Source organism: Sarcophilus harrisii, chromosome 3, assembly GCF_902635505.1.
Source record: "Sarcophilus harrisii chromosome 3, mSarHar1.11, whole genome shotgun sequence".
NCBI classification, from domain to species: Eukaryota; Metazoa; Chordata; class Mammalia; order Dasyuromorphia; family Dasyuridae; genus Sarcophilus; species Sarcophilus harrisii.
The window spans coordinates 570,907,565-570,934,812 of NC_045428.1; the positions used below are offsets into that span (position 1 = coordinate 570,907,565).

The 27,248-nt window shown below is 43.8% G+C and overlaps 1 protein-coding gene across 3 annotated transcripts in view; it reads left to right on the forward strand.

Annotated features, from left to right (window-relative positions):
* Positions 1-27,248, forward strand: part of DHRS3 (dehydrogenase/reductase 3) — a 113,533-nt gene that overhangs the window by 58,352 nt on the left and 27,933 nt on the right. Inside the window, exon 1 of one of the 3 annotated variants that reach the window (XM_031962832.1) lies at positions 5,240-6,375. The exons of the other annotated variants lie outside the window; for them this stretch is intronic. Coding sequence (XP_031818692.1) covers positions 6,181-6,375 — 195 coding nt within the window. The 5' untranslated portion in view covers positions 5,240-6,180. Of the gene's footprint in view, positions 1-5,239; positions 6,376-27,248 lie in introns of those variants that run through there. 3 annotated transcript variants of the gene reach the window in all.

A 27,248-nucleotide genomic window follows, 5' to 3' on the forward strand; every position in this document is an offset into this window, starting at 1 on the left:
TGGCAACATCGTTATTCAAACCCTTGACTCCAAATCCTGTATTTATTGCATGAAAGCTGTTTTTGTAGAACTTTCTCTCATTACTACTAGACAAGTCTGGTTCCTCTTCCACATGATAGTCTGCCGAACCAAGTCTTCTCCACTTCCTCCAACTGATGCTCATATGATGTTAAGGCCTTTCCCATTCCAGCTGATCCTTCTCTGGCTATCCTCCAGTTAGCCAATGTCCTTTCTAAAACATTGTGCCCAGAGATAAACAGAAATGAGATATGTTCACCTAGGTGAACATATAAAAGACCTAGCTTCCTATCCAAGCTCTGCTGCTTCCTACATGTACAACCTCAGGAAAGTTACCGTAATTCCTCTAGATCTTAATTTCCTACAAAATCTGTAAATTTTAGGGACTGGAATTGATCTAAAAGATACAATTTTAAATCTACCCTCAATTTTCATTTTTTACCTGCACCTAGATACAAATAGGAGCTAACCAGTGTGGGAGGGAAAGAAAGGTACCACAAGACTGCAGCTCCAAAGTCAAACCAATAAGCATTCATTAAGTGCCTGTTATGTGCCAGGCACTGTGCTACGAGTTGGGGATACAAAGAAAAACATCCACCACCACAAAAAAAAAGTCACTCTTTTCAAGAAGCTCAGAGTCTCATAGGAGAGATTTGGGTCAGCAATTTCCCTGTAGGGCCACTTTTTAGTCTTCTTCCCTAATTTATCATTAACTCACTCTCTACATGTAGGGGATAAGAAGTGTAGGGGGGAAAGCCTGCTTGAGCCCAAAGGTGACGTGCTCATCTGTCTTGAAGGTACACTCCATGGAGAGGAAGGTTTTCAGAAGCAAAGGAAGTCATGTGGGATCATGGGCAGAAAGTCTAACTGGCATGAGACCTTGGGTGACCCAAGATTGATGAGGAAAGAGAACAAATCATCCAGCCCAGAGTAACCATATCAAAGGGAAACAAGTTACTTCTTCCCTTTCCCCGACATGTTGTGGTAGCCTCGGGCATAAACAGGAGCAAAAAAGCAAAAACAAAAACAGGATGAAGAGTATTGATGTGGGAGTTTCTGTTCAGGTGTGGGCTGGACTGAATGGCCTGTGAAGGCCCTTCCAACTTTGAGATTCCACCTTAGAGTTTAGCTCTATCTTGGTGCGTTTTGTGGCTTGGAGCAAACGTCTTAGCTCATCTGAACCCCAGTTTTGACTTCTGTGAAATGAGAATGGACTTGTGTTACTGCCAAGTAGACTGGCTCTGAAATCACAAGACCTGAGTTCTAATCCTCCCTGCTGCCTTTAAGCATGACATTTAACTCCCTAAACTGTCTGAAGGATGAATGGGGTTGGATTATATGGCCTCTCAGGTTCCTTCTACCTCTAGGTCTGGTTATCCTATGAACTTTCTAGCCTTAGTTTCCTCATTTGTAAAATTAGAGTTGAAGTAGATACTGGACCTAGAGCCTAAAACTGAAGACCCATCTAGTGCTAGTTTATAGGATTAAAAATAGCTAACACATTGTGTGTGTGTGTGTGTGTGTGTGTGTGTGCGTACATTCATGAATGTTACCTCATTTGATCTTCCCAACAATCCTAGTACATAGATGCTTTTATCATCCTGATTTCACACATGAAGATGTTAAGACTTCAGGTTAAATGACTTGCCCAGGATCACATAGCTAGGAAGTATTTGGAGCAGGATGTGAACTCACGTCTTGTTGACTTATTCACTACACCAGGGTGACTTAAACTTTTTCCACTCATGACCCCTTTTCACCCAAGAAAGTTTTACACCATGACAGGTGTGTAGATATATAAAACAGATATACAAATCAAACATTTCCAAATAATAAATTGTAATTTCATAATCCCCACATCCCCCACAAGGGATGGTGATCCACAGTTTAAGAAGCTTTGCACTCTAGCACTTAGCTACCCTAGAATCTCTGAAACCATCTCATGCAAGTCTCATTATGAGAGAAATGAGGCCCCAATAATGAACTGTCCAAAGTCATACAAGTGATAACTGGAAGAGTCAGGATTTCAACCCAGGTTTTCCTTTCCTGCCCCAGTGTTCTTCCCTCTGCACCATTTAACAGTCTCATAGTGGGGGGAAGAAGGGACCTTGTTGGTACCCAGTCACTTCCATGTGGCTTCTCTCCTTAGACTATAAGTTCCTTGAGAGGAGAGACTTTTTTGTTGGCATTGCACAGCTCAATACTTGATACATAATAGATGCTTAATAAATGCTTAATGACTTGACTTTTCAGCTGTAGCCTATCCCCTCCCCAGTAGTTTTGCTGGAGTTTTTTTTTTTTTAATTTGATTTGATTTTTTGCTTTGAATAATATTGAAGATGGAGGGGACAAGAAATAAGCAGGCGATTTAGCAAGTCAGGTGATCTTGTCAAAGAGTGAGCCTATCTGCAGTAAAGCAGCATGAAAAGCTGAGAAGACCTGAACTTTGGGGTCCTGCTTCTGCCTTTCCTGATTATCTGTGAGACCCTGGCTGGTCACTTCCTCTGGGTCTTGGTCTTCTCATTTATCAGACTATCCGGTTGCCAGGGTCCCAGAACTCCCTGAACCCTCGGGTGCTATGATTCTACCAATAGCTGGGGAAGGCTGAGCAGGAGGGGGCCTGACAAGGCTGCATTGAATGTGCAGAGGACAGAAGGGGGTACCTACCTGACACTAGAAGTCTGAGCCTCCCAAGAGCTGTTACCTCTCCTAACCACTAGGAGGCTTCCTAATATAAGAGTGGAGAAGGCAATGGCTTTGTATCTCTTCTGAAGCTTTCTAAGGCAAATGGGGCCAGTCCAGCCAGGCTCAGGGGCCCATAGGTGGGAAGGACTGGGCCCTCCCAGGAGACCACTTTCATTTTCGTTGTTACATTGGGGTGGGTATGACCACAGCCAGAAAGCTCTGCTTTCTGCAGCTTCCAAAGATTTTGCCAAACAAAGGGCTTGCTTTCCTCAGCAATATAGTGGGGCCGAGTGCCCGAAGGTGCTCACTGGTAACTAGGAGATCCAGTTCTTCCTTCTAGACTAGGGATTGATCACCTAGTGCTGAGCAGCCACCCCATCCCCAGAGCATTTAACCCTTTCTGCCTCCCTCTCTATTCTTGTCTTTTTCCTTAGACCTGTGCCATATCCTGGAAAACAAGGAGAGACAGAACTTTCCAATTCCCATTTTCCTTTTGGAGTAGAACCATGGGGATGTTTATTCCTCAGAAGGTTTAAAGCTGGTAGAGTCCTTAGAGTATTCAATTCAGAAACCACCATGTAGACTTTGTAGATACTTAAAATAAGAGAAAGGGGAGCCCAGGACCTAGCTACCTCCTGAAATAGCTCTTCCACTTTGGAATAAACTCATTCTTAGATTTTTTTTTTCCTTAGCTTAAATCTCAAGTCCAGCCACCATTGGGATTCTACTTGAAGGATGAGGGGAAATGACAAGAGCATTGGATTTTGAGGCAAAGGACCCTAGTTCAGATTGTAGCAACTTGCTACCACTATGATGTTAGCCCCATCAACTAATCTCTTTGGGACTTGGTTTCTTCATCTGTAAATGGGAGTAGGGTGCATTGGGCTAGGTGACTTCCCAAGCCTAGGACTTTCTGATTTGAGGTCTGAGGTTCTATTTCATCAGACTTCTACCCACCTCTAAGGCAGAAGTTCAAAATCTGGATAAAAAAAAAATTAAGTTCTTGAATATATATATGTATTTATAAAATTATATAACTTGTATATATATATATGTGCATATATACACATACATATATGTTAAAGATTTTGGATAATTAATTTCAACATAATTTATTTCTGAGAAAGGCAATACGACACAAAAATAGATTGAGAAACCCTTCAAGTATAAAGGCCATCAAATGATCGCAGGATCATTATTAGTATACCCCAAAGTAAAATGTTAAATTGATCACACCAGCCCCAATCCCAGTGGCTTCTGGAAGACCCTTCAAAGAATCTCACTGGTAGCTTTTACTAAGACTGTCTTTAAGTGAGTCACTTAGACTTCCTCCTAGAGGAAACGCTAACTAGAGCCCTCCCCCAGCCAAGAAGAAACTTTATTTGGGGGTGGTGAGAGGGCACAGGGAGTGTACATTACGCTGGTTCCGGCCACAGAAAGGGATCTAAGCAGAGGAAACCAGACTTGTGTAGAACAAGAGACGTTTTGAAACACGTACTAGCATTTGTTATTAAGGGTCTATTGCATTGTTGAGAGCACAGAGAAGGAATGGGTTCCCCGGCTAATATTGATTGGGGGGGGGGGGAACGGAGTGAGAAAACCAATGTGTAGTTGGAAGCCTGGGGGCGTCTCGGGGTCTCGGGGGTCTTAAGATTTTGAGCTGAAAAAGATCTTAGGTTTATTTAATCCAAACTCTTCACTTTACAGAAGGGGATATTGAGGCTCAGAGAGAAGTAACGTGCCCTAGTAGAACAATTGGGATTCAGTTCTTTTTCCAAATCCAGCCCTTTCCACCGCTTCATAGGGTTCTTGAAACTGCCCCCAAGAGACTGCAGCTCAGTCGAGGAGCAAATCCGGCAGCACAAGGGAGTTGGGTCAGATCTATAGAACATGCCCAAGGTGAATGCAAACGTGGCGAAATTCGACCCTTTTCTGGAGGGCTTGGACGCGGTGCTGGCGGTCCTAGGTCCAGGGAGGCGGCTCCCGGACCGCTGTGGACCTCCAAGTTTCCCTCCCCGCTGGAAACCTACGGTCCCCTGGCTAGACGATGCGGGATAAAGCTTGTGGGCAGTGGTGAGCACGAAGCGCCTGCGAGTAACCCCGCTCTCCTGCTCCAGACTCGGGCGCGAGGGGGGGCAGTGTCTCTCTGGGTGCGTAACCTTTCGCCTCAGCCCGGGTAGCTGACTCCCCAGGATTGGAGGAAGGTCTCAGCGAGGGAGAGGGGCTGGCCCCAGCTCTCAGTTACAGCGTGCTCGGGTTACACAGGCGAGTCCAGAGGGGCATGCCCACACTGCAAGTCCCAGCTTGCAGACGCGACGCCCGGAGAGTGAGAGTGAGTGTGCGTGTGTGCGTGTACGTGTGAGTGTCGGGGCGCGCGCGCGGGTGCACGGGCGCGCGCGCCCCGAGATAGCGCGGGCCGAGCCGGTGGGGGAGGGGGAGGGGAGACCACAGTCAGCCACTCACAGAAACAGTAGTGAAATCTCCCGAACACTTTAACTGTCAATCAGACTTAATGGGGTATTAAAAAAAAAAAAAAAAAAAACCCTCCATCTGTGCTGCCGGGGAAGGAGGCAATGGAGAGACTGCCTACGAGGCAGGGCTGACAGGGGGTGCATCTTGTTCGCTCTCGGAACCCGAGGACTCCAAGTTGGGGGCGGAAAAAAAGAGAGACAGCAATAAATGCTCCAGGAAGAGAGAGAGTGCGCGGGGCGAGGGAGGGAGGCTGAATCGAACGGCAGCAACCCCTTTGCTAGGCTAGCCCCCGGGAGCCAGGGAGAGAGCGAGGGGGAGTGAGCGACGCACGTAGAGAAACTGACACCGGGACCCCCCACTTCTCCTGCAAAGTGCTGGCAGTCAGATCTCATTTAAGCAATTTCCTGCGCGTAAGAATAGCAATGAGTCGGGAGGAGTTCGCCGGCTGAAATTGGGTGAAACCTCAGCCACTTCTCCCCCCCCCCCCACCTTCCCTTTTTGGGGGGGCTGGATTCTGCTTTTTGTTTGTTTGGGTGCTTTTTTTTAAGTCCTGTACTTTGAGACTTGCGAGGCTGTGGCTGCGTGCGCGCGTGTGGTTGGTGCCTCCCCCCCCCCCCTCCTTTCCTAAACTCCCCATATCTGTCAGCCAGTAAACATTACCTGAGAAATCCCCAACGGAAACGACAGCTGAGGCAAGAAGCTTCTTGCCTTCAACGTTTCCACCTCCCGCTCCCCGCCCCCCACCCCCCCTCCTGCTGTCCCAACTTTCTGAAGTGCCTTTTCCCTACCTAAGCAGGAGTCATCTCCTTGCCCCCCGCACCCGCTACTTTGCATTTTTAGAGGGGACCAGGTGGGCTTCTCTTTCGCACCCCACCCCACCCCCACCGCCCCCACGCGACTTATTTATTATTTGCTTCTCTTTTTTGGTTTTGGGCTGCGGGTGTGTGGTTTTGCACTGGGGGCATCTCCCCCTCCCCCCGCCAACGCCCCCCACCCCCTCGGAGGATGGTTTGGAAATGGCTGGGCGCGCTGCTCGTGTTCCCGCTGCAGCTGATCTATCTGGTGGTGAAAGCGGCCGTGTGTCTGGTGCTGCCCGCCAAGCTGCGGGACCTGTCCCGGGAGAGCGTCCTCATCACCGGAGGGGGAAGAGGCATCGGGCGCCACCTCGCTCGAGAGTTTGCCGAACGCGGAGCGAGAAAGGTGAGCGCGGAGCGGCGGGGCCGCCGAGCGGGCTGGGGGCCGGGCTGGCGGGGCGGCGGGGCGAGGGTCCCGGAGAATTTTAGGGGAGAGGGACCGCACCTGCTGGCCGAGCCAAGGGCTCCCTCTGCCCCGCGGGCGGGGGGTGAGCAGCTCCCCGCGCTCCCCTGGAAATGAGATCGCTGACCTAGTCAATCTCTCCTTGTGAATTTCCCCGGGGATTGGAACCGTCTGGCAGGTCCCGAGCTGTCGGGCGCTTCTGTGGCCGTGAGCGAGCGGCTCCCGCAGCCCGAAACCTCCCAGCTCCAACCCCCCCCCCCCAGGTATTCTGTCCTTCGCCCCTCTCCCCCACCCCCTCCCTTTTTCCCCTTTGCTGCAGCTGGGGCGATTATTGTAGGGCGTGTGCGTGGTTGAGCGTCTAAGAAGCTTCTCACAAGTTGGCACTTTTCAATTTTCCTTGGCGGCTCCATTCCAAGCCCCAACCTGAGAGCCAGGAGATGTGAAATCTCCGATGAAGGCGGGGGAGGCTGTGTGGCAACTGTGGGCTCCTTCTGCTCTGTTCTCCTGGATGGTCCGGGCACCCGGCCACGTCCAGGGAGGTCAGGGCAACTGAGAATCAGCAATAGGGGGGTGTGAGTATTGGGGGGGGGGGCGGGGGGGGTTACAGAGAGCTAGAGAGGGGAAGATTTCAGTCTGTCCTTGTTCAGTCTCCAAAAAAAATATTTAAAATTAGATTTCCCTCCTCCTGCCCAATTAAGTGGGAAGAACCCCAAAGTAGGAATCTCCATTCTCTGCCGGGCTCTTTGCTGTTGGTGGGATCCTTGGTGGTGGGGGGTTGCGCCCTCTTCTCGGGTTTTTTTTTTTTTTGGGGGGTGAGTGACTCACCCAGTGAGAAGGGCAGTTTGAAGATTCCTATTTGAACCATGTGAACTGTAGGAACAAAAACATGGATTTAGTTTGGAACTTAAACTGTTGTGAGTAAAGTGAGGAGGGGGGGAGGCCAACAAAGTCAACTGACATGACATGGAGCTGCATACCTTGGGGATTAAGTAAATATGTACTGTATAAAACCAAACCTGCATGTAATTTCAGGTTGCTTTTGTTTTGTTAAACACTGCAAGGAGATTTACAATTCCTTAGAGGTTGCTTGGGACCAGGAACTGAACTTTGGAGCCCGAATGATCAGGGAAAGAGCAGATCATTTGTTCATTAACTCTTCACTGGCCTTTCCCATTGGTCACAGTGTCTGGCCCCTGGTGGGCTTTCCATGGCTCCTGCTCTCCTCGCTTTCCCGCCTCTCCTTGGGTGGTTTGGGCAGCTGCTTTGCCTTGCCCTTGAATGTGGGATGGGGGGGGGGGGGGGGGTGGGTTGGTGGGGGGGTGGGGGGGGGGGGGGGGGGGGGGGGGAAGAGAGGGGGGAAGAGAAGTGATAGCCTGGAGTGTTTTTAACCCGTGGTTGAACAACATTGAACGTCTAGAAGTATGGGCTCTACTCAGCAGCTTGATTTCCTTGGAAACATGCGTTCATTTTTAAAGATCCCCAAACACTTTGCAGACAGGAGTCCCTGGCTTGGATAGATTAGAGAAAAGGGACAGGTTTGGGGATGGAAGTGTACAGCCCGCCTCTACTTATAAGTCCAGAGGATTGCATGGTAGTTGTCATTTTCTTACTTGTCAGCATCCCCAGAGAGATTCTCTTCTGAATCATGAAGCTGGCACAAGAGCCAGATATTTTTAACAATCTCCTGCCTAATTGGTTGCAATGGGCACAGGAAGAACCCTTTGAGTCAGTCTGGGAAAAAAAAAAAAAAAAAACAAACTTGACTGATAAGCCAATCTTGTGTAAAATTGAATTGAGGGGACCAGAAAGATAAGATGAGGATGCTTGCTCAATCTGTGATTGTTCCAGCAACTCCCTTTCCCTGCCCTGAACCCCCACCAAGACTAGGTTGGATTCCATCCACCTCCAACCAGTAAACTCAGGGTCATTGAAAATGATTCTTGCACTGATCCTTTTAGCTCACAGAGTTCAGAGGAGTTGTGGGAGTCAGTAACAACAACAATAATATAACAACACCCCATATTTATAAAGTACTTTGCATAGATTACTTCAACAGACCGCCTCTGGCTCATATTGCCTCATTGACTAATGTTGTTTAGTCCAATAAAAGCAGAAACAAGGGTTCTCTCCCATTATGGCTTACTTGCTAGAGAAAGCTGAGTCCAGGTTAAGGTTAATTGTGGTGACTTTCTTCTCAGACCTATGACATAGAAAAATTTGAAGGGTTACTGACTTTCCCAAGTCCATCTTCAGGCCATTCTACTTGTAGCCAATATCATGTTTATCTCCTGGCCACATGTTCCAAGAGTATTTTAGGGCCCTGAGAGTACATGAGGAGGAAGAAGTGTGCTCTAGAAGGAGTGTCAAAAGGCCATGAGAATAGTGAACTATAGAGGGTTTGGGTTGCCTCTTTCATTTGGGGCTGAAGTAAGCATGTGGTTCAGGATGAACTTAATTCTGCATCCCCCATGCAGCCCTACAATTTACTTTAGGTAGGAGGCGATGTTTTACCACAATTGCAAATGAGAATCCTTCTTTGGTTGGGCACAATGAGATTTGGGGGGAGTGGATACTATATCAATATAAGAGAGTCCACTTAGCCTGAACTCTGGGTCCAGATCCAGGAAATAATAGGAATGATGCCAACTGTATGCATGAAACAAAGTAGGCAATGACTGATGATAACTGACATCTCCAGGAGATGTCTCTCCCCCTGTCCCTTACCTTTTAAAGAAAGATAATGATTCTGATCATAATGTTATGAATATATAGTTTTAAGGCTTACAAAAGGCTTATATCCATTATCTCCTTTGAGGCTCCCTTTTAAAAGAACTGAATTGGCTATGAAGGCCATTTGCATGCTTCTTACCAGTGAGATTGATGTGCCAGAAGCCACAGGGTCCCGATTTCAAAGGACGTGAACAGGTGTTTTAAAATGTGTGTCTGAGTTTTCAGAAAATGAGGAATTGAATTTAAGTATTGTTTTTAACCTGGAAGAAACAGTTTTTTTTTTTTTTTTTTCCCATCCAGTATAATGGAAAGCCATCTCTTCTTTCTGAAATGATTCAAGAGTTGCCTATATCTCTCCTTAGACTTCTTACAATCTCCCTTGATTAGCTGTTTTGTATGCTTGCCTCTCTCTTCACCTGATTGTAAACTCCTTGAGGGTAGATACTATGCTTTCCCACCCCGACTTCTATTTTGTGTAATTATCCTCTGTGCCTTTCTCAGAATAGGAGTAAACTCAGATCAAACTACATAACTAAGACAAGGATGTAAAGTGGTTTGGAAATCTAAGTTAAATCTAGTTAGCATTCCTTCCTGAGGACAAGCACTTGATAAACACTCCCATTCTTGACCAAGGAATTGAGCTTTCCAACTGACCTTCCCATCCGTCAACCTTCTCTGGGGTTGTGGTGACCTTAGCACGAGTCATTCAGAGAAGAGGAAGATGTATTGTTTGTTTGGAAAATCCAGGAGACCGGATGGACTATTTGCCATAGCCAGGCAAACCTTTGGTCCAGTATTGGGTAACCAGTTTGAGCAATCCAAGATGACAACATTCAACACTTGGTCATAATTTCAATCAGAGGACACATTGAATTCTGGTCCTAATGCTTTAGGTCAGTGGGGCTAGCTATCCATTGGTGGGAGTACATCCAGGCTCAGAAATGCATTCCATGGGGGTGATAGGAGAGCTGGGGTCAGGAGTCACCTTTGTGCAACTGATAACATTTTATTTATAGAGTGAGATGTTACAGTACTGTTCTCCTGTCCTTCTCTCCTGAACTGGCCCTTAAAAGAGATTTATCAATTCCACTCCTTCAACAGATATCTATTAGGAGAATACAGAGCATGGGCCTGGCACTAAGGAAACCCTAAAACCTCTTTTAAATTATTTTGAATTACTTTGTATGTACTTTGTATTTATTTGTTTGATTATAGTTCCTCAGTTGAATGAATGGTTGAACATAAACTCTTTGATGGGGAGCTTGTATCATTTTTCTTAGTGTTGTGAGAGCCAGGCACAGGGCCTTGGTTGATATATTTGCTGAATCGAATCAGGGTGGGAAGGAAAAAAAGGATACAAAGTATAGATTGAGAGTCGCTGACAAAACAATAGACTATAATAGCCCATTTCTTTTGAGATCTTAGGAGATCTCAAATGAATTTGAGAGTTGCAAAACCAAATTAAGGGTCCAAGTTCACCATCTCCATTTCCCTATTGCCTTCCTATCCATAGAAGTGAGTTTTCCCAGACACACTGAATTGCCATTGGGCAGATATTTGGGGTAAGAGTTTTAGGATAAGAAAGTCATCAATTTCATCCCGTCCAGCCCCCTCAAATTACAAATGATGAAAGCAATACCGACAGTCCAAATGTCTTGCCGAAGACCATAGCAAGTATCAGAAATGAGATTTGAATTCAGGACCCATGAGCCCAAAGGCAGCCTGCCTTTCCACTCTACCACACTGCTCTACCACCTTCATCCTTTGACAAATGGCCTCTCCTTCCCTCCATCCCCATCCAATGGGGGAGGTTGTGCCACCCTGAAGAGAGCTATGTCATGTTTGAATAGTGTCTTTGGTCAACATCAGAGAAGTTTTTTATTTGTTGTGATATCCAACATCAAGGTGTTGGAAATCCAAAACTAGAACTCAAGAGTGAGTTTGTGCCTGGATAGATAGATTTGCAAGTCATGTGTAGATGATGATGTAGAGATGATGATGGAAGCCAAGGGAATAGGTAGGTTCATCAAGGGAGAGACTGGCAAGAGAGACAAGATTCAAGGACAGAGCTCTGGGGTGTAAACGTGTTGCAAGACTAGGAAGTAGAGCCAGCCAAAGAGTCAGAGAAGCTCCCAGAAACATTTAGAGTGAGACTATCTATTTAGAGTGAGACCAGTGTCTCACAAGGAAGTCACAGGGGAAGAGGGCACAAAGAGGAAGAGGTGGCCCATGGCATCTGATCAAGTGCCCCAGGGAGATCAAAAAGAATGAGGAGAGAAAAAATAGGATTGCTAAATACTGGATTTAAAGTGTTTTGGTGATTGGGTGCCTTGTTTGCCTTGATAAATATTGAATTTTCTTGCTAAATGTTGGATTTAGCAATGAAGAGGTCATTTGAGTAGTGAGGGGCAGGTAGAAATTAAATTGTAAAGGGTTGACTAGTCAATGGTGATACGGAAGGAAAGCAAGTATAGACTACACTGCCTTTTCTGGGAATCAGGTAATGAAAGGGGAAATTGGACACCTGGCAGTATTCAAAATGAAAGAAATTGCTTTGACAGAAGCAGTTTCTTCACCTCTATAAGTGAGGAACAGGGTCTACTATGTAGATCTATAGCTTAGGACCCTAAAAAATGCTACCTTAGGGCAAAGCTGACCCCCCAAAATGGAGATTAGTTAAATATCTTTGTTTTTGACAGAGGTACCAAGAGAGATTTTCCAAGAAAGCAGTCTATACAATATTCCATGTCCAAGTTTTGCTATATTTCTTCTCCTACCTCTTAAAATCCCTAACTTACTGCAAAGCATGGCTCATTTGGACACCTCCTCCTTAAAGCTTTTCTTCCAAACACACACACACACACACACACACACACACACACACACACATCATTTTTTACTTGGTTTAATTATTTTAAATATTGTAAATATATTGTTTGCTTCCAACAGAAGATAATCTCCTTAGGGGCAGAGATGATGTCATTTTTGCCAAAATACAGTGTCCTGCACACAGCAGTTGCTTAATTAATGTTTGATGAATAAGTGAAAGAATATAACATCAAAATGTTAAGATTGGTCCTGGTTAATCTCTAAAAATCCCCTAGTAATATATTATAAATCTGACCATCTAGGTTTGCCTAAGACTAGTTTAGAATCTATTTCTACTTTCAAAATAAAGTCTCCATTAAGGAGGTTTTATAAATGTATTTATTGTATAAAGAATTATTTTTTATATTATTTCTCTTGAAACTGCCCAGCTTCTTATCCGAGCCTCATTTTGATGAACAAGGTCATTCTAGCCAGGCCTTTTGCAGTTACTTAGCCTTGGATTTCTCTTGCCCTTCATCTTTCTAGTCTTTGTAAGTGGCCCTCATTTAAAAACCCTTCTATCCTATGATATCCATTTAGTTGTCCTTCCCTGAGTGCCCAAGGCATTTTTTAGCTCATTATATCTTTTTTTTCTTTTTCTTTTTCTCTTTTTTTATTATAGCTTTTTATTTACAAGACATATGCATGGGTAATTTTTCAGCATTGACAATTGCAAAATCTTTTGTTCCAACTTTTCCCCTCCTTCCCCCCATCCTCTCCCCCAGATAGCAGGTTGACCAATATAAGTTCATTATGTTAAAGTAGAAGTTAAATACAATATATGTTATACATGTCCAAGCAGTTATTTTACTTTACAAAAAGAATCGGACTTTGAAATAGTATACAATTTAGCTCATTATATCTTGAAGTGATTAATTTAGAGAAAGATAATCCCAAACGGACATCAGTGACTTATATGTGTGGGAACTCCCCCTACTAACATAGTTAGCCACCCATCTATAATTTCATATTTCATACCTGAAACTTAGAAAGGTTGATTGATATGCCCCAGTTAGCAAGCTAATAAACGTAAGGGATTTTTTGATGTGCTCTCAAATCTTCCTGAGACCAAGTCCAAGACTCAAGCCACTTTGTTGCACTCTAAATTTTAGCTAGATGAATTGTCCAAGAAAGGGCTGTTGTTGCCACTATTGATTCAGAAGCTTGTAGCCCTTTTTTCAGCTACAAGGGGTAAAGAACCTTTGGATCATATCATGTAATCCGATAGAGTTTGAAAGCATGGTAAACTCAGAGACCTGTAGAGGAGAAAGGGCCTACCAGAATGCCAGCTTCCAGGGACTAAAGTGTAGAGAAAAACTCACATTGAAGTTAGGAAGTCCAGTCACAGGGAGGGATTTTTCAAGCAGAAGCTGAACAATTACCGTGATGGAGGAAGAGGTGCTACTAGTATTATTATCCCCATTGTTATAAATGGGGAAACTGAGACTCAAGACAGATCATATAATCTAGCCACCAGGGTCACAAGGCTAATTAAGTGTCAGCATGGAAATAGAACACAATTCTTCTAACTTCAAGCCCAGGACTGTGTCAGTTACTTCATACTGCCTCAGGTAGATATAAGCATGTTGGGGGTTTTATAAAGGGACTTTCTTTCACTTCAGAAACAGGTCAGACTAAACACACTCCCAAAGCCCTTCACAATTTTGAAATCCTCTCATTCCTAATGATAAATAGTGGATACAGGCAAATGAGCACCAAATATCAAATGTAGCCTAGTGAATAGAACACTGTATCTGAAGTTGGCAGATCTGGGTTTAAATATCAGTTCACTCACTGTATGATCTTGGGCAAGCTCTTCCTAAGCCTTATCTGTAAAATGGGGATAACAATACTCTAATGTCTGTTGAATTGGATTGACTTGACTTGTCAGTGACTGTTGCTCTTTCTCAACTTCCAGGACCAGACAGGAACAGGAAAAGGAGTCTGGGAGGCTCAGTATCTCTCTGTGCTTAAAAAAAAAGAAAAAAATCTTTTTTTCCCTTCCCTAGCCTGACATCATTGGCTTTGTACTTGCTTCTACACAATTATGTCATCGCTTTTTGTCTGTTACTCAAAAGGAAGAAGTGCATGTGGGGTGTGTATGTGTGTGTGTGTGTGTATGTGTGTGTGTGTGTGTGTGTGTGTGTGTGTGTGTACATCATGTCTCTGTTCCTCTGTTTACTGCCTCAGCTCTAACTCAGGGAATTCAGGATTAGAAGAGGACAAAAGGAGCCCAGAAATATGGATGCAAGAGTATGACAAGCAGTATGGGAAGGAGAATGTAGCAAAGACAGTCAGCCATTAATGGAAAATCCATGAAGTAATCTCAAGTCACTGAGACTGGCTGCTTTTACTTCTTCTTGGAAAGGGAAGCAGGCTTCCACCCTTGGGTCCTGGGCCCTATGTTTTATAGAATTTCATCTCTGGAAAGGACCTCAGAGAGCTCTCTTGTACTGATGACAGAGCTAATGAGAAGCTCTTTTCTAACATCTCCTGCCCTTGGATGAAAAGCTGCCATGGTGAGAGGCTCCCTGTCTCCCAAGATAGCCATGCCACTGCCCTAGATGTCTATGGTTCCATGATCTCAGGGAAAGGGCTCACAATGCAGTCTCTACCTGCCTTTGTATGTGACTTTTGTCCATGTCCATGAGATCTCCATAGAGGCTTTCCTCTAGATCTGGCATGGATACCAATGGAGAAGACATAGACTGTCCATTGAGTAATCCTTGCAGTCACTATGTGATGAGGCAGCCCTCTTTTCTGAATAGACATCTTTCTGATGGCACTCCTCCCTCTCAGTACCATACCCTCCCTATATATCGGCTCTGGGGATGTTGCCAGAATCACTAGATATTAAACTCGGCATGGGAGAGTAAATGGGCTTTGGAGTTGGACTTAGGAAGCCACCTCAAACTTATATCAATTGTGCCTTAAGCTCTGTGAGCATCAGTTCCTGCTTGTGAAATGAGGGGACTCTATCCTCCATAGTGCCTTCTGGCTCTAAAAATGTATAGTCCTCTTGCTTTGAAGATTCTGCCTTGAAGACCTGCTCCTCCAACTGCCCTCTTTTATAGAAGTGAGGCCCAGTGAGGATAAGCAATTTCTCTACAGTAACAGCTTAGTAAATAGCAGACCCTACACTTGCAGCTAAATTTTCTGGCTCTCAATCCTGTTGTCTTTACAGAGTACAGTGTCCCAGAAGCAGATAGTCCCCAAATAGATTCTGTAGGCCAAAAACATATGGAGCACAAAACACATCATCAGCAGAGATTGACAACTATTTGCTTAAGTCCCAAAAGACTACTTCTTGCCCAACATCCCCAGAAAAGCTATTTGCAAGTCCAGAGCCAGAGTAACTGATAACTAGAGTGTATTGGTCAATGTGTTTTGGGATTCCCTAAACGAAGAAAAATTCCATCCATTTCCCAGTGTCCCATGGGGGAATTTTAGCTCTTGACCCCTTTCTAGAAACCAGTAGGAGGGAATTATTTTCAGAATAGCAAGCTTTAAGAAGCTTGCCATTTCCATCTCCCACTCTAGCCCCAGAACACAATAGAAATGCATGGGCACAATGGACCCCTTTCTTCCATAGGAGCTAGTCCCGGAGAGGAACTTCTTGGGAGAGAGAACTTGAGAAGCTGAGGGATAGTTAAGTCCTGAGAAGAAACTGAGCTCCACAGTCCTCACTTCTGGTTCTTTCCTGTTGCTTCTGCTATCCATCTGTACTCCTGGCAGGAACTCATTAGTCTCTTACTTACACCATGGTGAGGCAGCCCTTTAGCTCACTTGGTCAGAGCATGGAGCTTACAGAGGCAGTCACAGTTTCAAATAAGAGCTGAAAAAAGTCTTAAGAGATCATCAGATCCAAACGTTGCATTTACCTCTGAGGAAACTGAGACTCTGAAAGGGGAAGAGCTTTACCCAGGATCACACAAGTAGTAAGTTATAGTTAGGATTCAAAGCCAGTTCTTCTGACTTCAAATTCACTCCCTTTCCATTATTCTATGGATAGATTCAATCCTCATAAGAACCAATTAGCCAGTTACCACAGAATCATAAAATCTCTGAGTTGGAAGAAACCTCCTTTTAATCCGATTCATATCTGAAAAATGAAAGTGCTCAACAATATGTCTGATGACTAGTAATTGGAGTCTGTGTGAAGACTTCTATGTATGGGGAATTTGCCTCCCTGGGAAACCAGTTTTATTTCTTGTCAATGTTCATTGTTCAAAAGTTCTTCCTGACATCAAATCTCACTTGGCCACATCTTTGAATCTTCCACTCATCTCTCCTCATTCTGCCATTTGGAGCCAAAAAGAATATTTAATTCCTCTTCTGGCACTTGAAGATTGATTTGTGGCTTTCAGAAATCCTATGAAATTTTTCTTCTTCTGCCTAAAAGTCCCTAGTTCATTCCACTCATAATCCTATGCCTTGGACTCATGATCTTGGATGCTAGATCTGGATTGACCAAGTCAGGTCAGTCAGCAAGCAAATGTTAAACACTTAGTATGTGCTAAGTTCTGGGGATACAAAGAACCTGTTCCCCCCCCCCAAAAAAAGTCGCTGCTCTGAAGGAGCTCACAGCATGATGCAGTAGATGATGCAGTAGACAACATTCAGACAACCGACAACCAAGTATAAATAAGATATATGCAATGTACATTGGAGATAGATCTCAGATTTCAGAAAAGGTATCAAGATTTCAAAAAATTGGGAAAGGCTCTCATATAAGGTGTAATTTGAAGGAAGCTTGGGGGTAGAAATGAGAGGAGAGAGCGTTCTAAATCTGAGGAAATGCCAATGAGAATGTTCCCAGTTGGGAGATGGAATAGTAAGGAGGCAGTGATGAACTTTGTATCAGTTCATGTAAGTCTTCCCAGGTTTTCCTGGAAACTGCCGGCTTATCATTTCTTATAGAACAATAGTATTCCCTTACTTTGATATACCACAACTTATTCAGCTAGCCCTCCATCGGTGGACATCCCCTCAATTTCCAATTCTTTGCCACCATAAGAGAACTGTTAAAAATACTTTTGCATATGTAGGTCCTTTCCCTTTTTTTTTTTTTTTTTTTTTTTTTTTTTTTTTTTTTTTTTTTAATTATCTCTTTGGGATCCAGACCTAATATTGTATTGCTGGATCAAAGGGTAGGCACCATTTGGTTGTCCTTTGTTCATAGTTCCAAATTACTCTCAGAGAGCATCTAGAGATTCTCAACTAACCTTTTCATTTTACACCTGAAGAAACTGAGGCCCAGAGAGGTGAAGGGCCTTCAGATCACAGGGAGGCTGAGCTGGGATTCCGGAGATCATCTTATTCAATCCCCTTATTTCACAGATGAGGAAACTGGTATCCAGCAAGTAGCAGTAACTGCCTGGGGAAACACTCCTGTCTGAGACAGAGTTTGAACACGAGTCTTGCTGACTATAAATCCAATGTTCTATACACTCTCTTTTTGAATGGAAGAACAGTAGTCAGGAAGCATCTGGGTCCCAAACTTGCCAGAAAGTAAAATTTAGTTATGGCATGTATTTCAACATATTTAACATGTAATGGACTACCTGCCAGATAAGGGAGAGAGTGGGGGGAAGAAGGGGAAAATTTGCAACAAAAGGTCATGCAAGGGTCAATGTTGGAAAAATTACCCATGCAATATGCTCTATAAATAAAAAGCTTTAATAAAAAGAAATTAGTTATGGGATGTCCCCATTTACTGGTTGTGGACTTGTGCTCCGTACAAGCTTCCTCTCAATCTCAAGCTGAGCTGGTTGACCTCCCACCCTTTGAACTTTGTGAAGTGACTTTGTGAGTCTGCAATGGCAGACTCAATGGGGTTCTTTCTTTTTGTTAGAGCAACTTCTTCCATGATCTTCACTCTAGGACCTGCCATAGAGAAGATAATTCTCATCTAGGAAAAGCGATAAGAGATTTTGAGGACTGTTTGCAGCCAATTTAGCCAATGTGGAATAGTGGAAAGAGACTGGAATTTGGAGTTGGGAAATGTGGATTTAAACTCCACCTCTGCTATTTACTAGCCCAGTGATCTGGCACTTCACTTCAACCTAGAGCAAAAGTCACTATAACCTTTTTTGTGCCTCTAACCTTTGGCAGCCTGGGCAAACCTATGGGCTCCTTCTCAGAATAATGTTTTTAAATGCATAAAATAAATGTAAAAGATTACAAAGGAAATCAGAACTTAGTAAAAAATAAAGGTGTACTTTTTTTCTCATGCAAGTTTATGGATATTCATCTGTGTACCCCAAGTTAAGTATTTCTGACTTCTAAGTCAGCCTGCATGGTATAGTGGAGAGTCCTGGATTTAGAGATAGGATATATTACCAGCTGTGTGACCCCAGCCAAATCAACTAAACCTACTGAATCTTGGATTCCTCCGCTTTAAAATGAGAAAGTTAAGCAAAAGTCCCTTTTCAGCTCTAAATCTCTGATCTTATACAGAATCAAAAGAGGCTGAGATCATTTTGAGGGCTACACTCACTTTCATAGTCATAAGGGACATCAGTAGACATTGAGTTCAACCCATATCTACAAAGAATCCACTCTCTTTTATGCAGGACAAGTAGTCATGCAGCCTCTGCTTGAACATCCTTGATAGGCAGAACCCATTGCCTCTACTAGAACCCTGCACCATTTTATATGGGCAGTAAGATTGGTTGGGAATTCAGAAAAACTTTGTTTCTGCTGGATTTTTAAAATAGGCTCTACTTATATCCTCATTAGTCCACTCATATCCTTATTGTTCTTTGACTTACCAGTGGAGAGATGGAAGAAGTTCTTTTGGTAAGAGAGTGAAATGAACATGGGAGTATTTGTAGCTGGCCAAGAAAGATTTTGTGTTTCTTTGGAGTTTTATGCTTCATCAGAGAAGCCCCTATCATCGCCATCCCCATCATCCATATTGAGGAAAATATCTTGAGCCCAGTGGTTCAGGGCCAACCATGTTCTTTGAAGGACTTTCTATGCTGTTGGGACAGTCTGGAGCTGATCCCCGTGGAAGGTCTCACAAAGTAGGCAGCTCTCCAGGAGTTTGCAGCTGGGGTCCGCATTGAGCAAGAAATGAGGATACTTGGTTTCAGTAGCCAAATGTCTGTCCCAGCTGAATAAAAAGAAGGAGAGGACACGAGGGAACTGCCAACTCTCAGCCAAGACTTGGAAATTGGCTTTTCAAGAACGGCAGCATCACCACTTCCCCCCACCTTTTGCCAAACTTTATCAAAGTTCATAATATCCTTAATTTAGAGCTGCAAGGGACCTCAGAGGCCCAATAGCCCAACCTCCTGGTTTGGGTAACAAATGAAGAAAGTGAAGCCTGGCTCACAAGTCAAAGCCTAGGACAGGTTTGAATTATGAATTAGCCCTCAAATCCAACTGGTCGGGATGGGACCCAGAGAATCGTCAAGTCTCAGTCCATTCAGCCATGGTTTAGAGCTAAAAGTCAGGACCTCCAAAGCCACTAAGTCCTGTAATGGGCTGAAGCTCGAGTTGATGCACTGAGGTCCCAAGCACGTGAGGCTAAATAGTAATTGGACCATACTCTATTAATATGTATGCTTGGAGAAAGAATGGCCCTGTCCACTCTTTGTGTAAGTCCTGATGTGTTGTATAGGAAATGACGTAGGGACGATTTTGGTGGGTGAAGGCAGAGGGGCAGGAAGAGAGATGGAGAGGGACTGCTGGCCAGCTTTGTGTCGTGGCTGTTCACATTGCTATCACCATCCCCTTTCACCTCCACAAAGAATAAAGATCGAAGATTTTCCCTTAACCTGAATTCCTGACTCTGGCTGATTTTAAAATACGTGGTCATCACAAAGTCCAATCTCCTCCTTCACTGGTGAGTTAACTAGACTCAAGAGGAATAAGTAACTCACAAGGAGAGTAAGTAGCAGACCTGGGATTGGAAACCCACATTCTCTGTTCTAAATCCAGCATTCTTTCCAATGTGACATGTGTTAAAAGGACCCTTAGAGATCATGGCATCCAAAGGACAGCATTCTTTTCTACTTCAGTCATTTTAGTTGTGTTCAACTCTTCATGATCCCATTTGAAGTTTTCTTGGCAGAGTTACTGGAGTGGTTTGCAATTTTCTTCCCCAGTTCATTTTTCCAATGAGAAAACTGAGGCAAATAGGGTAAAGTAACTTGCTCAGGGTCAGACAGCTAGTAAATATCTAAGGGCAGATTTAAATTCAGGTCTTCTTGACTCCAGGCCTAATACTCTATGCACTATGGCTGCACCTAACAGCTCATTGTACCACATATTAAAAAGGCCTTTTGTTGATTATCCCAACAAATATAGCATCCAACTCATAACTTTTGTGAAAATCTTTTCCCTGTCCAATGGTAAGTCCTAAAAGCTGTTCTTAATAGACCTCTAATCATTGCCTGTCAAGATGGCTCACTCCATTTTGGGACACATTTTGTTAAACATTTGTTAAGAATTGTTCCCTTTAAAAAAAAAAAAAAAAAAAAAAGAATTGTTCCTTTATATTGAGCCTAAATCTGCTTCCCCTACTATTACCCACAATTCCTAGTTCTTTCCATGCAAACACTAAAGAGAAATAGTAAATCTACGCTGACAGTGATAGCTCTCCAGACATTGGAAGACAGTAATCTTGTTCAAAGGGGTCGGGGAGATAGGATAGAAAACTAATCCAATGAAAATGAAAGCTCAGGTGCTTCAAAGACATGCCCCAGTGGATGATGGACTTCAGGACTTACACTTTGCTCTCCAACTCTTCCTGGCTTCTGGCTCTTTGTTATTTTGTATTTCCAATTAGTGTCCCTGTGAGGTATTAGAAAATGGGGCAAAAGTAGAGATACATAAAGGTCAGAGAGAGCCGCCTAGGCTAAGAAAACAAAGACCCAGTCAACCAAAACATTTATTGAGCACTTACTGTGTGCAGAGTGGAATGTGAACTCCTTGAAGAAAGCTTTTTCTTAGTCTTTGGATCTCCAGTCCTTAGTACAACTGTCTTATACATATTAAGAATTTAATAATGGTTAATGAATGAATGTGTGAGTGAATCAATGGATTTATGAATGAGTGAATGAGAAACATTGTTTTTAATCCCCCAGGAAGATACAAAAGAAATAGACATTACAATCCCTGACAGTTTATGGTCTAGTTGAGGAGATTTTATATATATGTTTAGTATGTATGTAAAAGAGTCAACACTTGCAAAGAAATTAGACAAATTAATCTGGACCCAGCTGCATGGATTAAAGATTAAGGAAACAAAGTAAATGAATGGTGAGTATAATGGGAAGAGGCTTCACAGAGAAAGTGAACTTTACACAGAGAAAGTGAACTTTAAAAGAGGGAAGGATCAGGGAAGTGATAATAGTAAGATAATCCCAAGATTGGGCACATGTTTCCTTCTCCCCAGCATAATATTACTTCTATAAGGGCAGGAATGATTTTTTTAATTTTACCTTTGTATCCCCAATACCTCATACATCGTTTGGCATGTAGTAAGATTTGTTGTTGAATAAATGAGTGAGACAATAAATGCATAAAAGAGTCACAGAGAGGGGAGCACAATGAATTCTATTGGGTACCAGAACTAGAGGTCATTTTGTGGATGAGGGAACTGAAACGTAGGAAGGTTTAATGACTTGTCCAAAATCACACCACTATTAAGTAACATAGCTGAGCGATCAGCCCAGAGATGGAAGTGTGACTGGAAGAATAGGAAGAACTCAGCAGAAAATCAGAACTGATATTACAGGGAAATTTTGAAGCTCCCAAACCACTGCAAAGCAAAATTCACTGGGGATTTGTTCCCAGATTCCCGGAAACCCACATACAGATCTGAATAGCTGAGCTGACCATGCAGTGATGTGTTGAACTCTGGTCTTTCTCTACTCAAAGCATCTTGTTGACATTCTGAAGTCCCCAGCTCTGCCAGGCCAGATCCATCACCTGATAACACTGACGCCAGCATGGAAGGGCCAGACTCAAGCCATGGTGTTTGACCTCTGTCCCAGAGGAGATTAAAACGATTCGTAATTAATAGCCTGTAGAATAGATAGTTACCTTAGCTGGCAAGTAATTGAGAGCCCATGGCCACTGGAGGTTGACCCATAAATTGGGCCTAATTAGCCAAGGGTCAGGCCACTAGCCACTGGGTACTTCTAACCTAATTAGGTCTTCCTGGAGACATTGCATCACTGGTATCCCACTTCTCTTCACAATGGCTGTCTTTTATTGCGACCTGATTGAGTGATCTCCAAATGATACTTCTGGTAGGAGGAAAGCTGGCAAAGAAAGTCCTGAGTGTATTATTTATCTTTTATCTTATGAAATATACTTCTCTTTTCACCTATGAGCCCATTTCCTGTAGCATCAAACATGGTCCCAAATATCAATGACCCTACATGACTAGCTTTTGATTAGGTTATGGGACAGAGTTTATAGATTCTGTGGCAAATTTTTTTAATCTTATTTTTATTGATACCTTAGGGTTTTATATCACATTCATTTCCAAATGTATTTTTTTCTTCCCTATCCAATGTGTCTCCTTTTTAACAAAGTTTTTCTTTTTAAGAGAAATGAAAGAATAGTTCAACAAAATAATCCATCTCTATCCTAAAAGAATATTCGTATTCCACCCTCAAAGTTCTCCACTTCTGGGGGAAAAAAAACCAGAGCCATATATATTCCCTTCTTTCTTTCTGGGGCTAATTCTGCTCATTATAATTACCCAGTATTCAGTTTACATTGGTGTTTCTTCCTATTCATTTCACTCTGCCTTAATTCATATAAATCTTCCCATACTTCTCTGAATTCTTCATGGTCATCTTTTGTTAGAGGCAGCCATGGCATAGTGGACAGAGAGCCTGCTCTAAAGCCAAGAATACCTGGATCAGTTCCTTAGTCTCTTAGGCCCTAGGAAAGTGCCTTTGTCATTTTTCTAAAAGTATAAGTTTCATCGAAGACATAGCCCTCATTGGCAGAGTAAACTCTTCACCAGGAATTTCCTTCAACAGTGAAATCACAGGCCCTGAGCTCCTTTCATCAGCTATATTCTATTATGTTCACAAATCACAGTTTGTTTAGCCATTACTTTAATCATTTGTTTTCCTCTCCCCACCCCTGTAAATTGGGGAGGGCAGCTATATGATCTTTGGTCCATTGGTTAAGTATTCTGAGTCTCAAATTTCCATATCTACAAAATGGATATAATAGTACTTGCCCAGGACCTCTCCTTTGCAGGATTGTTGTGAACAAAAGGAATTGAACTAATATTACTCAGCTCTTGTGTGCTCAAGAAAGGCAGAGTAAGTCAGAATCTAGAAGGAAAAGGGACCATAGAGATCATTTATCGAGTCCTCTTGTTTGACAGATGAAGGAACTAAGAAGAGTCCAGAAATATTAAATGATGTGTCCAAGGTCACATAGTTATCCACTAGGAGAACTAAGACTTCAGTCTTAAATTTAATCAAAAAGGAAGATGGCTTACTCATGCTTCCCTTCCCCCAACTGCTACCACTGCAATCTCCCCTTTTCCCCATCTTTCAAAGTACAGTTTGTTGAATGAATTCTGAGACCATATATATAAGTAGTTGAGGATTCAGGATTATCCTTTAAAAAAATTATTATCCATCCCACTGCAATTGATATGGGGGGGTGTGGTTTGCTAGTCCTGTATAAATACACTTACACATATCTATTTATAACCCTTTGAGTGTATTCATCTTCACCATCTGGTGGTAAACACCTCAGATTCAAAGACTACCCTTCTTAGCATCCTGGAAATCCCCAGAGTGTATAATACAAGCCCCAGACACTCCTGGGAGATAGTAAGGAAATGGTGTGAGTTGCAGTTTGGTGGGAAGTGAGGTGACCCTTATGAGGCCTCCTCCTAGCAGACATATGCTTTGTTATTAACAGCTTTTCCTACTTTGTGTTTCCAGTCTTTCCCCTTCCCAGTCCTCTCCTCCACCTCTTTGCTTCCACAATGAAGAGGATTCTTCCCCTCTGCTTCCATAGTAGAGAAGTTAAGGCTTAGAAACACCTAGTGACTTTTCACATCAGATCAATCTTAGAATTGATGCCCAGGAGTTTCTGCAGCTCCTGAGTCAGGTTGCTTTTTGAAAGGGGTGGTGAGTAGCAGAACAGGCTTCCACACCCCTGAGCCCACTCATTCTTCTTGGCCCCAGATGGGCAGAGCTGAGAGAAATGGGTGTGACTACCAGGGTGGCAGGTTTAGGTTCAAGATGGGGCTGGGGGAGAGAAACTTCCTGATAATGAGAATTATTCTGTGCCCCCCCCCCCAAAAAAAAGTTGAAATAGACTGACTTACTGACTTGATAAGTAGTAAGTTTTCCATTATTGGGTAGCCATATTGAGACTGGACAGAGCCTGGCATTTGAAAAATATTTGATTTGTGGAGAATAGATGGCTGTTTTTTAGACGCCTGTGTGAAAGAGATCCCTGGTCACGTACAGGTTGGACCAGATTGCCTCCAAGATCTCTTTCAGCTCTGAGAGTCTGCCATTCACAGAAACTACAAGAGCCAGACTGGACCTCACAAGGGTTCTAGACCAACCTTACTTAGATAATAATTGTCTTTACAATATTGCAGACAAGTGGTTGTAAGACAAGTGAAAGATCTCCATATGGGGAGTTCCTGACCTCCCTATTATTCCACATGAGGAAATTTTTTCTCATATCAAATCTCAATCTGCCATTTTGTACTCCCTGCTCCTAATTATATCATCTGGAAGTGAGTTGAATCCTTCTTCCACCAAGCAGCCTTTGAGATGTTCAAATGACTCAATCACCAAGCATTTATTAAATGTTTACTATTTACCAGGCCCTTGACCTCAGCTGTCAAAACTCCTCTCCAGACCAAATAACCCAAGTTCCTTCCACTGATCATCATGGAGCATAAACTTGGGGCCCTTCATCATCTAGCCCCAGCCTCCTCCTGAGTTCCAGTCTTGAATGAACAACTGCCTGTTGGGCAGAACTGAAGTCCTACAGGCATCTCACCTTCAATAGCCCAAAACAGAAGTCACTCTCTTCTTCCTTACACCCTCCCTTTTTCCAGCCTACCCTATTACTGTTAACCATCTCCTAGTGAACCCTTCTGGCAACCAGAGTGCCATTCTCACCTCTTCACTCTTGATATCTGATCAGTTGCCAATCTGGCTATTTCTACCTTCATTTATCCCCTTCTCTCCACTCACCCAACCTCATCAATTCTTACCTGTTCTGATTGACCACCCTGCTTCAAGCCTCTCCCCATGCCAATCAGTTCTCTCCATAGTGGTCAAAATTGTTTTCTTTAGACTTGGGTATGACTATATTACCCAATTCCTTCTCCTCTCCATAAACTCTGGTGTTTTCCTCTCACTTTTAGAGTCAAATCTAAACTTCTCTGTTTGGCTTTTAAAGGACGGTAACAATCTTTCCTGGTTTTTTTTAAAAAACTTTATTCCCCTCTATATCCTCAAGAATCCAGTCACATTGACCTCTCTGCTGTTCCTACACATAACACTCCATCTACAAATTTATTTATGGTTTTTTCCATGGCTGTCTTCCATGGCTGGGATGCTCTGTCTCCTCATCTCTGCCCCCTTCAAGATTCAGCCCCAATTCTACCCTTCTGCAAAAGTCTTGCTCAGTCTCTTCCCTACCTTCTTCCCTCCAAGATTTTGTTGTGGAGTTGCTTCATATGTAACCATCTCATTGTGACCCCCTCTGGGATTTTCTTGGCAGAAATATCTTAATATTTCTGGATTGCCATTTCCTTCTCCAGCTTCTTTTACCGATGAGGAAACTGAGCAAAACCAGAATGAAGTACTTTGCTCAGGGTCATCCAAATAGTACGCGTCTGAGACTGGATTTGAACTCAGGTCTTCCTGACCGCAGCTCCAGCATTCCATCCACTGCACCACCTGGCTGCCCTTAGTTCCCTTCTATCTCCTCCATTTATCTTGTATGAATTTATATATGTACAAGCTGCCTCCACCATTACATGATATATTCCTTGAGGTCAGGAACTGGTTTTGTCGGCATACATAATAAGAACTACCCATTGTTTATTGATTGTTCCTGGTTGCCCTCCTTTGAATTAATTTCTCCTAGAGATTCCAAACAGCTGGAGGGATGGTCAGGGTAATCTCTCCAAACTCTGCTCTCTCTCATCCCTCGCTCTCTGTGGGACTTGGAGCACTCCTCTCTTCACTTTCTGGGCTTCTGAGAGTGGGGCTCTGAGCATCCTCACCCAGGGATCCCAAACCTGGAGCCGTACCCCTTCGCAGCGCCCCTCCCTCGCAGCTGTCTGGGCTGAAGGGCAGATCCTCCGGCCACTAGAGGGGATTAGCCTTGATGCTTTTCTTGGAGCAGCCACTGTTTAAAATCCCTTCTTAATAGTAAACAGAGCCTGCTGTCCCCTCGGACAGGCCTGGAGGGAGATTTGGCAGCTCTCAGCAGGAGGGAAAGCGGGAAGGGGAGGGCAGGGGAAGTGTCCAGCTCTGATTTTAGCAGTGTGGGACCCTGGCCAGTGTGGGCTCTGCACCAGGGCTGGCTTTGCTGAAGAAGCCTCATTATTGGCAGGCCCAGACCTAGCATCCCAAGTTATTGCTTGCAGGGGAAACTGCCCTGCTTCCCACAGAGCCCGGTGCCAGCGGGGGTGGGTGGGGGGGGTGGCGAGGTCATAAGGGATTCCTGCCCTGAACTGCTCTTGAGAGAGGGGTGGCCCGCTTCAGGCTGGCATGTTCCCAGGGCCCCATGGGTAACAGAGGAGAAAGGCTGCCCCTTTCCTGTGGAAGATCCTGGGTCTACAGACGGAAAGGCCCTTAGAAGCCACAGTCCAAACTCCATCTAACATAGGAGGAAACTGAAGCCTAGGGAGATGAAAAATAATTTGCCCAAATTTCTGTCCTTATCATCAGGGAGCATTTGTGAACTCCTTCTATGTGCCAGGGACCTACCTAAGGGCTGGGGAGTCAAAGAAAGGCCAAAACTGGGTGTCTTCTCTCAGAACTAAGGGGAGCCATAGACAAGGTAGAGACCAAGCAAACTGGAGGTCCCACAGGAAGTACCAGAGGAAGAGACAGAGAACAAGAGACAGCATGAGACAAAGAATGGGAGAGAGAATGAGAGACAAAGAGGGACAGAGAATGAATGAGACAGAGAATGAGAGACAGAAGGAGAATGAAAGAAGAGATAAGGATTGAGAGACAATG